We start from the raw sequence: 16061 nt of genomic DNA on the forward strand, positions 1-16061 counted from the left end.
TGGATCGTGGTTGCCTGCAGGTGACTGAAATTGAGGAAAGCGAAACCAAGGTCAAGGGGGACTACTGTAGCTTGTGCTTTAGCTAATCCTGATTCATGCAATGTAATTAGAAGTATGTTCTCTTGATGCTTTTTCATCAGAGGTTTTTTTCTTCTCTAGTTTTAGAGCAATGATTATGACTTTTGTTTAATTTTTAGTTATACGCAAAGTGATTTCTAGTTGTGTATTTATAACAACAGTAATTGTCTGAAATTATTTTTGTGTAATTTTATTGTATAATATTTTAAGGCAATATTAAAACAAAAGTCACTTCTTCATTTTCTAGTTTTTACTCACGAGTACATAACTTTTATAGTTATACATAAGTGTAAATTGAATGTCGTAGTTTTACTATTTTAAGCATATAGCTGTTTAGATCTGTTTATTTCTGGGTTCATAATATTCCATTGAAATGATTTCATATATAAACCACTTCTCATTCATTTGATAATTACATTGGCAACAATTTTAAAAATATTTATAAATAATACTGAAATAATTATACTTTTTTTTTTTCCAAATAACAGATTGCCTGTAGTTATCTTCCCCATCTGGAAAATCCTGGTATTAGTTACACATAAGTAATAATGCCTGGCAAGATTAGTTCTTCTTATAAAACATTTTCAAATTGTACATAGTAAAATTACTTACCAATTTCATATTAGGAAGTAAATTTACTGATCAAATGAAAACCTTGTGATTCCAATGCTATTGAAGAATTTGTTTATAAAATGTAATAGCTATTACTTACAAATTTCCTTTTTTAAAAACTGATTTTAAAAACTGACTTATTTCTACTTTTAGAAGTTCATCCTTTTCCCTTCAAAAAGGACATGAAAACATATTTTTTAATAGAACATAAGCTATGTGAGCATAGGGGATTTTGATTGTTTTGTTTGGTGCTACAGCTCTACGTCCTAGAACAGTACCTAACATACAGTGAGTCCTCAATAAATATTGAAAGAAGGAATTTTCAAAGATGTTTATTACAGCCCTATTTGATATATTAAAATATTAACTGGAAACGCTTTACATGATTATTAATAAGAGGTTGATTGATTAAAGTATAAAATAGCCATACAATGGAATATTGTTTTGTTAGAAAAACTTGGGGTTGTTTTGTCTGTACTGACATTGATACAATACCTCATTTTGTGGAAAAAACAAAACAAATACAAAAAACAAGTGAAAAACAGTATATGTAATGTGGTACCACTTTTATTTTTAATAATTTGATTTAAAAAAACCAACTAATTCACCTATATAAAGCAGTTTTTATTTTATTTTTAATTTTCTAAACATTTATTTATATTATTATTTTTTTAAATCCTCACCTGAGGATCTTTTTCCATTGATTTTTAGAGAGTGGAAGAGAGAGGGAAAGACAGAGAAATATCAGTGTGAGAGAAACATATTGATTAATTGCCTCCTGCACTTGTCCAGACCAGAGCCCGGGCTGGGGAGGAACCTGCAACTGAGGTACATGCCCTTGACCAGAATCAAACACAGGACCCTTCAGTCCACAGGCCAACGCTCTATCCACCAAGCCAAACCAGCTAGGGCTACAGCAGTTTTTAAACTCTTCAGTTTCAGGATCCTCTATTACTCCTAAAATTACTGAGGAACACAAACATCTTTTGGTTGTGCCATCTATCTATCTATCTATCTATCTATCTATCTATCTATCTATCTATCTATCTATCTACCTACCTACCTACCTACCTACTAGAGGCCTGGTGCACAAAATTTGCGCACAGGTAGGGTCTCTAGGCCTGACCGGTGATCAGGGCCAATCTGTGGGGCAACTGGCCGAGCGATCTGGGGGCCCCCGCTGGCACCCGCCTTGGCTGGCCTGGCACTGCCTGCTTGTTGGCCCCGCCCCTCACCACTGCTGCTGGTCGGGGCCTGTGGGCTGGGGGCAGCTCCTGCATTGAGCGTCCGCCCCAAGGTGGTCAATGCACATCATAGCAACTGGTCATTGTGACCAGTTGTTCCACCATTCGTTTGATTTGCATATTAGGCTTTTATTATACAGGATATTTAGATGCATAATTACATATTAGAAACCAAAACAAAAAATAAATTTATATAGTTGTTTAAAATAATATTACATTTTAACATAATGCAGTTTTATGAAAAATACATTTTTCAAAAAATTTAGTGAGAAGTGGCATTTCACATTTTTGCCAATTTAAAAAAAAATTATTGCTTAAAGCAGCGGTTCTCAACCTGTGGGTTGCGACTCCTTTGGGGGTCGAACGACCCTTTCACAGGGGTTGCCTAAGACCATTGGAAAACACATATATAATTACATATTGTTTTTGTGATTAATCACTATGCTTTAATTATGTTCAATTTGTAACAATGAAAATACATCCTGCATATCAGATATTTACATTACGATTCATAACAGTAGCAAAATTACAGTTATGAAGTAGCAACGAAAATAATTTTATGGTTGGGGGTTACCACAACATGAGGAACTGTATTAAAGGGTCGCGGCATTAGGAAGGTTTAGAACCACTGGTTTAAAGTATTACGCATGTCTCCTTTTCCCCCCATTGACCTCTCCCTGGCACTCCCACCCTCCTACACGTGCCCTCAACCCCTAGTGTCTGTGTCCATTGGTTACTCTTACCTCCCCCCTACCCCTACCCTTTCCTGCCTTCCCTCTGAAGTTTGACAGTCTATTCGATGCTTTTCTGTCTCTCCATCTATTTTTGTTCATCAGTTTATGTTGTTCATTAGATTCCACAAATGAGTGAGATCATGTGATATTTATCTTTCTCCAACTGGCTTATTTCACTTAGTATAATGTTCTTCAGTTCCATCCATGCTATTGCAAATGATAAGAGATCTTTCCTTTTCACAGCAGTGTAGTATTCCGTTGTGTAGATGTAACACAGTTTTTTAATCCACTCATCTTCTGATGGGCACTTAGGCTGTTTCTAAATATTAGCTATGGTGAATTGTGCTGCTATGAACACAGGGATGCATATATCCTTTCTGATTGTTGTTTCTGGTTTCTTGGGATATATTCCTAGAAGTGGGATTCCTGGGTCAAATGGGAGTTCCATTTTTAATTTTTTGAGGAAACTCCATACTGTTTTCCACAGTGGCTGCACCAGTCTGCATTCCCACCATCAATGCACAAAGGGTTCCTTTTTGTCCACATCCTCACCAGCACTTGTTGTTGATTTGTTGATGATAGCCATTCTGACAGGTGTGAGATGATACCTAATTGTTGTTTTCATTTGCATCTTTCCGGTGATTAGTGACTTTGAGCATGTTTTCATATGTCTCTCGGCCTTCTGAATGTCCTCTTTCGAAAAGTGTTTATTTAGGTCCTTTGCCCATTTTTTGATTGGATTGTTCATCTTCCTTTTGTTAAGTTGTATGAGTTCCCTATAAATTTTGAAGATTAGACCCTTATCGGATATAACATTGGCAAATATATTCTCCCATGTAGTGGGCTTTCTTATTTTGTTGTTGATGGTTTCTTTTGCTGTGCAGAAGCTTTTTATTTTGATTTAGTCCCATTTGTTTATTTTCTCCTTAGTTTCCATTGCCCTAGGAGCTATATCGGTAAAGATACTAGCAGTTTAATGATAATAATAGCGGATTTTGTAATCAAAGAAAACATGATAATTTCAAGTGAAACATCAAAAGTGCTTTATTCAAAGTAATGTCCATCGCTAGCTACACATTTCCCCCATCTTTCAGGTTATTTGTGGATACCGTCCCAATAGAACTTTTCTTGTTTTGAGGCAAACCATTCAGAGACCCAATTTTCCACTTCTTTGTATGTTTTGAAATGGTGTTCAGAAAGTGCATGTACCATCGATCGGAAAAAGTGGTAATCTGAAGGAGCAAGGTCTGGTGAATATAGTGGGTGGGTTAAACTTCCCAGCAAGATCTTTTAACGTGCCTTTAATTGGTTTTGAAGTGTGTGATGGTGCGTTATCACGAAGCAAAATTACTTTGCCATGTCTTCTGGAACATTCTGGTCATTTTACGATCAAAGCGTGGTTCAAATGGATTATTTGTTGTTGGTAGCGGTCAGTATTAACAGTTTCACCTGGTTTTAGAAGCTCATAATACACCACACCTTCCTGATCCTACCAAACGCAGAATATTGCCTTCTTTTCGAAGCGATTTGGCCTTACAGTCGATGTTGATGGTTGACCTGGATCAACCCATGATTTTGTACATTTGGGATTCTCTAAATCCACTTTTCATCGCCAGTCACAATTCGATGCAAAAAAGACTTTGTTTCGTTCCGTTGAAGCAACATTTTACTGATGACTTTTCGGTTTTCCATTTATCTTTCGATCAGTTGATGTGGCACCCATTTTCCTTCCTTTAAAATCTTTCCCATTGCTTGTAAACGATCGGAAATTGTTTGCTGAGCAACGTTTAATCTTTCTGCAAGTTGTTTCTGCGTTTGACATGCATCCTCTTCCAATAATGCTTGTAATTGTTGGTCTTCAAACTTTTTCAGTTGACTTGGGCGTTCTTTGTCTTTCACATTGAAATCATCACTTTTAAAGCGTTTAAACCAGCGTTCATAAGTATCTTGAGATGGAGCATAGCATGTTCACCATAAGCTTCCCGAAGTATACGATAACTTTTTCTTCAAAATAAAGTAATGAATTAATACTTCCTGAAAATGCTCTCTTTTTTTGGCACGAAATTCGACATTTTTAAGTGTAAAAATATCTATGATGTTAACACCTTCAGCAAATTTGACATATGAAGTTTTGAAGCTTGCTGTCAATACAACAATATAACATACATATCAAATCGCATGTATATCAACATATATGTTACTCCATCTTTTGAAAAAAAATCCGCATTATTAACTGGTACACCTAGTATTGCTATGACATATGTCCGATATTTTGCTGCCTGTGGATTCTTTTTAAGATTTTTATAGTTTCCCATCTTATGTTTAAGTCCTTTATCCATTTTGAGTTTATTTTTGAGTATGGTCTAAGTTAGTGGTCTAGTTCAGCATTCGCGCCAACCAGTGGTCCGTGAGGTCCAAAAGGTTGGTGACCGCTGGTTTAAGGAAACCTTTGGAGCAGAGGTTGGTGACTGCTGGTCTAGTTTCATTTTTTGCATGTATCAGTCCAATTTTCCCAACACCATTTATTGAAGAGACCGTCTAGACTCCATTGTGTGTTCTTGCCTCCTTTGTCTAATATTGAGTATTATGGCTTGGGTCAATTTCTGGGTTCTTTGTTCTGTTCCATTGGTCTATATGTCTGTTCTTGTGCCAGTATCAGGCAGTTTTGAGAACAGTGGCTTTGTAATACAGATTGATATTTGGTATTGGGATCCCACCTACTTTGTTCTTCTTTCTCAGGATTGCTGTGGCTATTCGGGGGTCTTTTTTTTATTCCATATGAATTTTTGGGGAGTTTGTTCTAAGTCTGTGAAATATGCTGTTGGTATTTTAATGGAGACTGATTGAATCTATGGATTGCTTTGGGTAGTATGGACATTTTAATGATGTTGTTTCTAACAATCCATGAACATGGCATATTCTTCCATTTGTTTATGTCTTCCTCTAGCTCTTTTTTTTCAATATCCTGTAGTTTTTTGAGTACAAGTCTTCTACCTCCTTAGTTAAGTTTATTCCTAGGTATCTTAATTTTTTTGTTGCAATGGTCATTGGGATTATTTTTTAGTTTCTCTTTATGTGAGTTCATTATTGGCATATAAAAAAGCCATAGATTTCTGGGTGTTAATTTTGTATCCTGCTGCATTGCCAAATTCATTTATTAACTCTAGTAGTTTTTTGATGGAGTCCTTAGGGTTTTCTATGTACAATATCATGTCAAATGACAGATTTACTTCTTCTTTTCCAATTTGGGTGCCTTTTATTTCTTCTTTTTGTCTGATTGCTATGGCTAGCACTTCTAGTACTATGTCAAACAGGAGTGGTGAGAGTGGGCATACCTGTCTTGTTCCTGTTCTTAGGGAAAATTATTCTACTATTTTCCCATTGAGTATGATGTTGGCTACTAGTATAGGTTTGTCATATAAGGCTTTTATTCTGTTGAGGTATGATCCCTCTATTCCCACTGTGCTGAGAATTGTTATCAAGAAAGGGTGTTGGATTTTGTCAAATGCTTTTTATGTATCAACTAAGACCCGGAGCACAGAATTCGTGAGCAGGTGCAGTCCCTAAGCATGGTCTGCGATCAGGGCCATCTTCCCTGATTGCCTGCACCCGGCCTCCCCCCCCACTGCTGCCCATCCCGGTTCACCGTTCACCATTGGGTGATCAGTGTCTGCCGGCTGGGGGGAGGAACCAAGAGGTTGGCTGTTCTGCCTGCTCACCAGCCCTGCCCCCTGCCGCCACCCACCTCCAGTTTCCCATTCGCCATTGGGTGATCGGAGCCTAGTTGGCCGGGGAAAGGGACCTAGAGGTGGTCAGTTAACCTCATAGTGACTAGTCTAGTGGTCGTTCAGTGTAAGGGTCAATTTGCATATTCCCCTTTTATTATATAGGATAGAGGCCCAGTGCACAAGTGTGGGCCAGCGGGGCCGGCTAGCCGCTGTTGTTCTGGTCTTTGGTCATTCTGCCGTTTCAGTCGCTGGCTTTTATTATATAGGATTGATATGATTATGTGATTATGTGATTTTTATCCCTTAGTTTGTTTATGTGATGTATCATGTTTATTAATTTGCGGATATTGTACCATTCTTGCATCCCTGGAATAAATTCCACTTGGTCATGGTGTATGATCTTTCTAATGTAATGCTGGTTCTGATTTGCTAGAATTTTGTTGAGGATTTTAACATCTATGTTCATCAGGGATATTGACCTGTAATTCTCTTTCTTTGTAGTGTCTTTATCTGGTTTTGGGGTTAGGGTAATGCTGGTTTCATAGTAAGAGCTTGGAAATGTTCCTTCCTCTTGAATTTTTTGGCATAATCTGAGAAGGATAGTTTTAGTTCTTCTTTAAATGTTTGGTAAAACTTCCCTGTGAAGCCGCCTGGCCCAGGGCTTTTGTTTGCTGGAAGCTTTTTTTAATTACTGCTTTAATTTCATGGGTAGTTATCAGCCTATTCAGATTTTTTTATTTCTCCTGGTTGAGATTTGTAAGGTCATATTTTTCTAGGAATATATCCATTTCTTCTGGGTTGACCAGTTCGTTGGAATAGAGTTGTTCATAGTATTTTTTTTTATAATCCTTTGTGTTTCTGTGGGGTCTGTTATTTCGTCTCTTTCATTTCTGATTTTGTTTATTTGGGTCCTCTCTTTTTGCTTCTTGGTGAGCCTGGCTAGAGGTTCATCCATCTTGTTTATCCTTTCAAAGAACCAGCTCTTGGTTTTATTGATTTGTTGTTGTTGTTGTTGTTGTTGTTTCTATGTAGTTTATTTCTGCTCTGCTCTTTATTATTTCCTTCCTTCTGCTTACTCTGGGCGTTTCTTCTTTCTCTCTAATTTTTTAAGTTGTTGGGTTAGATAATTTAAGTACCATTTTTCTTGTTTTTTGAGGTAAGCCTGTAGAGCTATGAGCTTCCCTCTCAGGACTGCTTTCACTGTGTCCCATAGATTCTGGATTCTTGTATTTCATTGTCATTTGTTTCCAGTATGCTTTTGATCTCTCTGGTAACCCAGTCATTGTTTAATAGCATGCTATTTAGCCTCCAAGTGTTTGATTTTTTTCAGTTTTTATTGTAGTTGATTTCTAATTTGATGCCATTCTGCTCTGAGAAGATGCTTGATATGATTTCTGTCTTCTTTAATTTGAAGAGACTTTCCCTGTGTCCCAATATGTGGTCTGTCTTTAAAATATCTTGTGTGCACTTGAGAAGAATGTATATTCCGTAGCTTTGGGGTGAAATGTTCTGAATATGTCAATTAAGTCCATCTAATCTAGTGAGTCATTTAGGATTGCTGTTTCTTTGTTGATTTTTTTGTCTAGAGGATTTACTCAGTGATGTCAGTGGGGTATTAAAGTCTCCTAATATGATTGTATTGCTGTTGATCTCTCCCTTGATATCTTCCAGAAGTTTTTTTGTTTTTGGGTGGTCCTGCATTGAGTGCATATATGTTTACCAGAGTTATATCCTCTTGTTGTATCAATCCCTTTAGTATTATGAAGTGGCCATTTTTATCTCTTGTTATGGCCTTCACTTTGTCAGATATAAGTATTGCCACCCCAGCTTTTTTTTTCATTTCCATTTGCCTGAAAAAATATTTTTCCATCTCTTCACTATCAGTCTATATGAATCCCTTGGTCTCAGGTGGGTCTCTTGTAGACAACATATATATGGGTCATGTTTTCTTATTCATTCAGGCACTTGATGTCTTTTGATTGGAGCATTTAATCCATTTAGGTTTAAGGTTATTATTGATAGGTACTTCTTTATAGCCATTTTTATTCTTTAGGGCTGTGTTCTTTCTTCCCTTTTTATTTGTTCTTTTTACAGCAGTCCTTTTAAAACTTCTTGCATTGCTGGCTTGATAGTGATAAACTCCCTTAGCCGTTTTTGGTCTTTGAAGCTCCTGATTTCCACTTCAATTTTGCATGCTAGCCTTGCTGGATAGAGTATTACTGGATTGAGTCCCTTGCGTTGCATGACTTTGTATACTTCTTTCCATTCCTTTCTGGCCTGATGTGTTTCTGTTGAGAAATCATTAGACAATCTAGTGGGAGATCCCTTGTAGGTACATCTCTGTTTCTCTCTTGCAGCATTTAAGATTCTCTCTTTGTCATTAACGTTTGCCATTGTAATTATCACGTGTCTTGGTGTGGGTCTTTTTTGCTTCATCTTGTTTGGGACTCCCTATGCGTCTGTGACTTCTTTCTTCTCCAAATCAGGGAAGTTTTCTGTCATTATTTCTTCAAATAGGTTTTCTATTCATTCCTCTTCTTGTTCTTCTGGCACCCCTATTATATGTATGTCGCTTTGTTTCATGTTGTCCCAAATCTCCCTTAGGCTCTCCTGCTTTCTAATTTTTTTCTCCAGTTGCTGTTCAGTTTAGGTGTGTTTTACTTCCCTGTCTTCTAACTCGCTAATTTGGTCCTCCTCTCCTAGTCTATTGTTGAAACCTTCCATTGTGGTTTTATATTGTAGCTATATCATTTTTTATTTCCTCTTGATTCTTACATAAGTTGTTGAATTTCTCATCCAGCCGGTTTAGGAACTGTATGACCCTTACTTTGAATTCTTTTTCTGACATATTGAATGCCTCTGTTTCATTCAGTTCCTTTTCTGGCCATTCCTCCCCCCCTCCCCCCTTTGGGGCTTGTTCTTTGTCTCCCCGTTTTTGCTCTCACCAGAGTGCCAAGGCGCCTAGTCACTGCACGGGGCCTGTGTGTGGCTGAGGAGAGAAGCGCACTCAGGTCTCACAGGAGCCTGTGGCCAGGGAGGCTGGGGTCCCAGTGTCTGTGGGTCTGCAGATGAGGTAGCAGTTCTTTGGCCGGAGTGGCTGTAGTGTCTGGGATGGTGTCTGAGCTTAGTCTGGGTGGTGGTGATGCTGGGCTCCTAGTCATAGCAGCTCTCCCCTTCAAGATGGCGTGTTTTCTGAGCTAGAGCCAGCAGCCCTGGGAGTGCTTGCAGCCATAGCAAGGGCTCCCTATCTAGTACAGTCTGGTCTGCCAACCCCTGAGACTCCTGCAGGATCTGTCACACACACACACACACACACACCACATGCCCACATACTCCCCTTTCACTCCCTCACTCACTCTCACTCTGTCCCTCATTACCGTCCTGCCGGCCTCCATCTTGACTCCCTTTTGCAAATTTCTTTAATGTGTAGCCTAAGAAAAGGCAACTGGTTTCTCATATTTGCTTCTGATCTGTTATGTTGTGTTTTGGTTGAAATACATAAAAAAATTTAGTCTTATACAGATAATGTAGTTAAAACAGGGAAAAGTATTCTTTAAAAATCCTTATTGTTGAAAATATTACATAGGTCCTCCTTTTTCCCCCATTAACCTCTTCCAGTCCGTTCCCATCCTCCTTCCTCCTCCCCCCAGGCCCTCAGCACTCCATTGTCTGTGTCCACAGGTTATGCCTATATGCATACAAGCTCATTGGTTGATCTCTTCCCACCCACCCTCCCTTGCCTTCCCTACCAGGTTCAACAATATGACACTGTGTCTATTTTTGAGCAACAGTTTATTTGGTTCATTAGATTCCACATATGAGTGAGATCATATGATACTTATCTTTCTTTGACTGACTTATTTCAGGGAAAAGTATTTTAGTACTCAGGTAATTGTAATTATTCTTTGATACCACATTAAAATCCTACAAGTAGTAGTTTCTTAAAGATTAGCTGCAATGTGGGATTTGAAACCATGTCTAAACTTTTTCATACTCAGCCTTTAAAACCCATTGGTATGTTTTGCACTAGAATGGATTTTTTTACCTGTGCAAGATTTTGTAACTTATGCAGCTGTCATTTGGAAGATATTGGTTTACTGGTTATGTAGGTCTTCCAAATGTTGACACATTTTATTAAGTCATACCCAAAAGTCATATTCATTAATATCACACCAGTCTCATTGCAAGGGGTTTTCAAGTTACTGTGAAGCTGTCAAGCTCATAGTTATGGATGCAAGTTTTTAAAAATTCTACTTATTACTTGAAAGTTTGAATTTTATCATTAGTAATATATGGTCAGTTGTTTTTCTTGAGCCTGACATCCTTCCTTTATTCACTTGTTCAGAAAATGTCCATGAAATAGCCACATCTGAATTTTTTGTCATTTGTCCATCTAAAAATAGTGTTCCATTTTTAAAAATTGCTAATTCACTCTTTTGATGATACTTTAAAAAATTATTAAAAAACACATTTATAAATGTAAAAAAAACAAACAAAAAGAGAATGTAGCAAAATATTAACCATGATTATCTTAGAGTGGTGGGGAAATGGTAATTTTTTTCCTTTTACTTTTCTGTAATGAATAATACTTTTTTGTTACGCAGTATAGTTTAAAGTGTTATGGAATGTATGGTAATTATAAGAGTCAAATGAATGTGAATTATTAAGAATAGTTAGTTATGTTCTCTATTTTTCTTATTAGAATTTAGGTCCTGAATATGAAAATATGTTTAACATGTCATTACAGTGGATTTTTGAAAATGGAAAAGATGTTGGAATAAGGTAAAGGACTTAATTTCTACTTTGATCATTTTGTAGTATAAGAAGTGATTTTGCTTCTAAATTCTCCCTTTATTTTTAAATAGGTGTGTTGGCTATGGCCCTGACGAACAATTGACAAATGTAACTGATGTGCAGTTTTTACAATCCACAAGACCACTAATGTCTTTTTGGTGTCGTTTTCGGCGCGCTTTTATTACTGTCACCCACAGGTTATTGTTGTTATGTTTAGGTAAGTTGTTAGGATGACAAAGAAGATACATTGTATTTTATAATTTTCGTGTCTGTATTTCACCAAATGCTAGGATTGATAATTTATTTCATTATAATTCACATCCAAAACTCCTCTAAGATATAATAATATTGAGGTTTTTAAAAATAATGTCAGCATTAGTTTAGAAAACAGTACTCAGGTATAAGTGCATAGATGGAAATCTACTTTAAAATAGAACTGGAAAATATAAAAATTAAGGTTAGTTTTTAAAAATAAAATATAAGTATTTTACGTAAAATATTATAAATATGGCAAGGTATGTATGTTTATTAAAATTATTTTTTATTTTAAAAATATTACCTGAATTAAAATTTTCATTTAGGTTCCTAGATTTTATATGAGTATTTTGATTGAAAATTGGAATTTATGAGATTATTTTTCTGTCCAAGTCCCTCAAGAATAAGTTAATTTACCTAAAAAGTAAGGTATAGTATGTTTAATCCCAATAGACTCACTTTTCTAGTAGTTTAAAGCTGCAAAAGAAAAAAGTCTGTGAAACAGTTTTTATTTTGTTTTCAAAAAATTAATAGCTAGAATTTAAATGTTGCACTTATTAACAGATTTTTAAAACATTGAAAAAAACCATAAAAATTAAAAAGAAAAGTTCAGTTGTCAACATAACAAAAGAAGTGAGATTAAGTTAAACTCTGGATTATGTTTAATATTAAAATTTTCTATATAGTTTTAATTATGTAGCTAATTCAACCCACTCTCTTGAAAGCACATTCCATTATCCCATTATGGCAAGTAAAATAATCACTGTAGAAACTGTCATGAGTTTTCTTTTCTTGTTTTTCGCAATAAATGTTATTGAATGCCATTGACCACAAATTTTTAAAATGCAAAATATATGAATATTGCAGGTGTAGTGATGGTTTGTGTTGTTCTGCGTTACATGAAATATCGCTGGACAAAAGAGGAAGAGGAAACAAGACAGATGTATGATATGGTGATAAAGATTATAGGTATAGTATTTTTAGAAATCTAAACTATTGCCATGGTCAGTGGTTAGAGCATTGTCTCGGGCACTGAAGGGTTTCGGGTTTGATTCCCGGTCAAGGGCAATGGGTTGTGTGTTTGCTCCCTCCCCACCCCCTGTTGGGGCATGTGCAGGAAGCAACCAGTTCATGTGTCTCTCTTACATCGATTTCTCTCTTTCTCTCTCTCTCTCTCCCTTTCTCCCCCTCCCCCCTTCTCTCCCCTTCCCCTTCCCTCCCTTCCTTCCACTCTGAAAAGCAATGGAAAAATATCCTCAGGTGAGGATTAACAAAAAAGTACAAATAAAATCTAAACTATTTCTAGAATAGTCATTACATGATAAACTATAACATGATAACCAGTGATTGATTCATTTGTAAATGTGTTGATTTATTTTCAGATGTTTTACGAAGTCATAATGAAGCTTGCCAGGAAAACAAAGATTTACAACCTTTCATGCCTATTCCACATGTTCGAGATTCCTTAATACTGCCTCATGACAGGTGTGTTCAAAGCATTTTGAGTTAAAGTAAATAAGAATGTTGGTGTTTTCTGTAGTTGTGAAAAATTATTGCGAGTTGTGACCCTTCTCAACTAAACCCTGTTTTACTGTGCAGGCTTTATTTTTGTACTTGAAACTCTTCTTTCTAAGTTCTCTTCTGTTACCTTCCTGATTTTCAGTGGCAAAATAAACAATTAGGTTTCTAAATCATTCTCATTCTGTTACATCTGATTCTTTTTTGTCAATTTCTACCTTATTTCCTTTACTTTCATCTTGATAAAGAAACAGAGATAGTAGCCAGTGAAGTTTTATTAGTTATATTTTTAAATACTTAATCTTGTTAACAAAGCTTTTAAAATAAGAGAACCAATAACTTCTTGAAAATAATTATGATGCCATATGCTAAAACAGCTTTCTTAAGGTCCAGTGGAAATTTTAGGGAGGAAAACATACTGAGGCTTATGGTCTACCTCTAGAGTTTGAAATTCAGTAAATCTGAGGTGAGTGAAGTTTAGGCAACTAAATCTTTTTTGAAAAACACTTTAAGAACAGCCAGAATTAACAATAACACTACCTTCAGTTATTAATATTTGAAAAAATGATAAGCCAAGATGATAATCATTTTGTTGCTATAATAGGAAAAGAATGAAGAAAGTCTGGGATAGAGCCGTTGACTTCCTTGCTGCTAACGAGTCTAGAGTTCGTACAGAAACACGAAGAATAGGTGGTACAGATTTTCTAGTTTGGCGGTGGATCCAGCCTTCTGCATCCTGTGACAAAATATTAGTAATACCTTCAAAAGTATGGCAAGGTCAAGGTATGTATTTTTAAACAACAAAAAATACAAGCATAAATTTGTTTTGTTATTTCCAATTATAACTCTTATGTTATTTAAAATAGTACAATTGAGCAAGGTATGAAAGCAAAGCTCCCCTTCCAGTTTCATCCCATAGAAGGAATTAGTGTTAGCTCCTTATATGTCCTTCCACTTTCTCCTGGCTTTTAAAAACTTAAATGATTTGTCTTTTCTGTAATAGAATACTATACACATTAATTTTTTTTCCTTTTTCACTTAACAAAGTAACTTAGTTATTAAAGATTTAATTGCATTTTCCTCTAATTTTTTATGCAGATAAGACACATATGCTTTATATATGTATATGTTTTACATATATAATGCTGTATATATAAGACATATTAAATGGAATCATAAGTTTTTAATTGCTCCTTTTTCCAGTTTTTACTTGCCTGCATATCCCCCATGCCAAGTAGCTTTTCTGAGCATCTCTATATTTTTTTTAATACTTGCATAGTTACAAAAGCGTGTATATGTAAGTATATAGGAGGGTTTGGTGATTGGTTGTCTTATATAACCAAACCTGTACTAGTGATAGCGGTTACCTCACTTGAATTTTTTGTATCTTAATGGTTAGTGGAAAAATTATATCTTATGGTTAGTTTAATTTGCATTTCAGGACGAGTAGTGAGTTGAGTTTCTTTTAACCTTGTTGGATAAAAGCACATTTATTAGTGTTTGCTAAGCATAGCTTTTATGGGAAAGACCAGTAAATTATTTTGAAATTACAATAAGATCCCATTTTTTCTAATTTTCACTGTTAAAAGAGTTTGAATAATAAGCTTAATATAATCATGGCATAAATATGAAGCTTTGACTTTGCCAAAGATGGCACTAAACAATAAACTATTTGGGGTTTTTTGTTTTGTTTTCTTAAAATATATTTTTATTGATTTCAGAGAGGAAGGGAGAGGGGGAGAGAGAGAGAAACATCAATGATGAGAGAGAATCATTGATTGGCTGCCTCCTTCATGCCCCCTACTGGGAACCAAACCCACAACCTGGGCATGTGCCCTTGACTAGAATCAAACCCAGGACCCTTCAGTCCAGAGACTGATGCTCTATCCACAGAGCCAAACCAGCGAGAGCTAAACTATTCGTTTTAAAGGGTGCATGCTGAAGGGCCCTTTGACAGTGGAAACAATTCAAAGCCAGTCAGATCTTATTACCTTAATGCCTGGTTATAAAGGTGTGGAGTCTTAGCCTGATTTCTTCATAGAGCTAGCAATTAGTACTCATGTATGCCTTTGAGGTTCTAGAAAAGGCCATTATTTTGTTCATAGGAATTTTTTTTTTAATGTTATAGTTTGTCTTGTTTTTTAAAGGTGAGATTTTCAAGACAAATCTAAAGACAGTTTCTTGCCCAAATAATAAACCATATTGTTCTTACATATTTATAGTAGTACTAGAGGCATGGTGCACGATATTTGTGCATGGAGGGGGGTTCCCTCAGCTCAGCCTGCACCCACTCCAATCGGGGACCCCTTGGGGGATGTCTGACCACCCAGGGATTGGGTCTAAACCAATGGTCGGACACCCCTCTCACAACCTGGGACCGCTGGCTCCTAACCACTCGCCTGCCTGCCTGATTGCCCCTAACCCCTCTGCCTGTCTGTCTGATTGCCCCTAACCTCTCTGCCTGCCTGATCACCCCGAACTGCCTCTGCCTGCCTGCCTGCCTCATTGCCCCTAACTGCCTTCCCCTGCCAGGCTGATCTTGCCCCCAAGTGCCCTCCCCTGCCGGCCTGATCTTGCCCCAACAGCCCTCCCCTGCCAGCCTGATTTCACCCCTAACTGCTCTCCCTGTCTGGCCTAATCGCCCCTAACTGCTCTCCCCTGCCGGCCTGATCTCGCTCCCAACTGACCTCCCCTGCAGGCCTGATCTTGCCCCCAACTGCCCTCTTTTGCCGGCCAATTTGGGTTCTGATTGGTCAGTTTCTATGCCAGTCAGCGCCAAAAGCTCCACCTCCTAGGCAGCCATTGGCTCCTTACAATCAGATTTGATTCTGATTGGTCAGTTTCTATGCCAGTCAGCATCTCTGGGCCTGTCAAACGGGCCTGATCAGAAAGGCAAGGCTAATCAGCAGCCCCTGTGGAGGCCTGGAGAGAAATGGAGGCAGACGCTCAATGCAGGAGCTCCCCTCTGGTGGTCAGGTTGCTCTCACATGGGAGGAGCTCTGCTCAGCCACAAGCCAGGCTGATGGCTGCCAGTACAGCGGTGGTGGTGGGAGCCTCTCCTGCCTCCTTAGCAGCGCTAAGGATGTCTGACTGCAGCT

General features: G+C 37.2%; 1 protein-coding gene across 2 annotated transcripts in view; it reads left to right on the forward strand.

Moving 5' to 3' along the window:
• Positions 1–16061, forward strand: part of LEMD3 (LEM domain containing 3) — an 83702-nt gene that overhangs the window by 61322 nt on the left and 6319 nt on the right. For both annotated transcript variants that reach the window (XM_059683509.1, XM_059683510.1), the window contains exons 5-9: positions 11099–11178; positions 11262–11407; positions 12313–12414; positions 12828–12930; positions 13568–13746. In XM_059683509.1, coding sequence (XP_059539492.1) covers positions 11099–11178; positions 11262–11407; positions 12313–12414; positions 12828–12930; positions 13568–13746 — 610 coding nt within the window. The remainder of the gene's footprint in view (positions 1–11098; positions 11179–11261; positions 11408–12312; positions 12415–12827; positions 12931–13567; positions 13747–16061) is intronic.

Source organism: Myotis daubentonii, chromosome 2 (assembly GCF_963259705.1).
Source record: "Myotis daubentonii chromosome 2, mMyoDau2.1, whole genome shotgun sequence".
In the NCBI taxonomy this organism is placed as follows: domain Eukaryota; kingdom Metazoa; phylum Chordata; class Mammalia; order Chiroptera; family Vespertilionidae; genus Myotis; species Myotis daubentonii.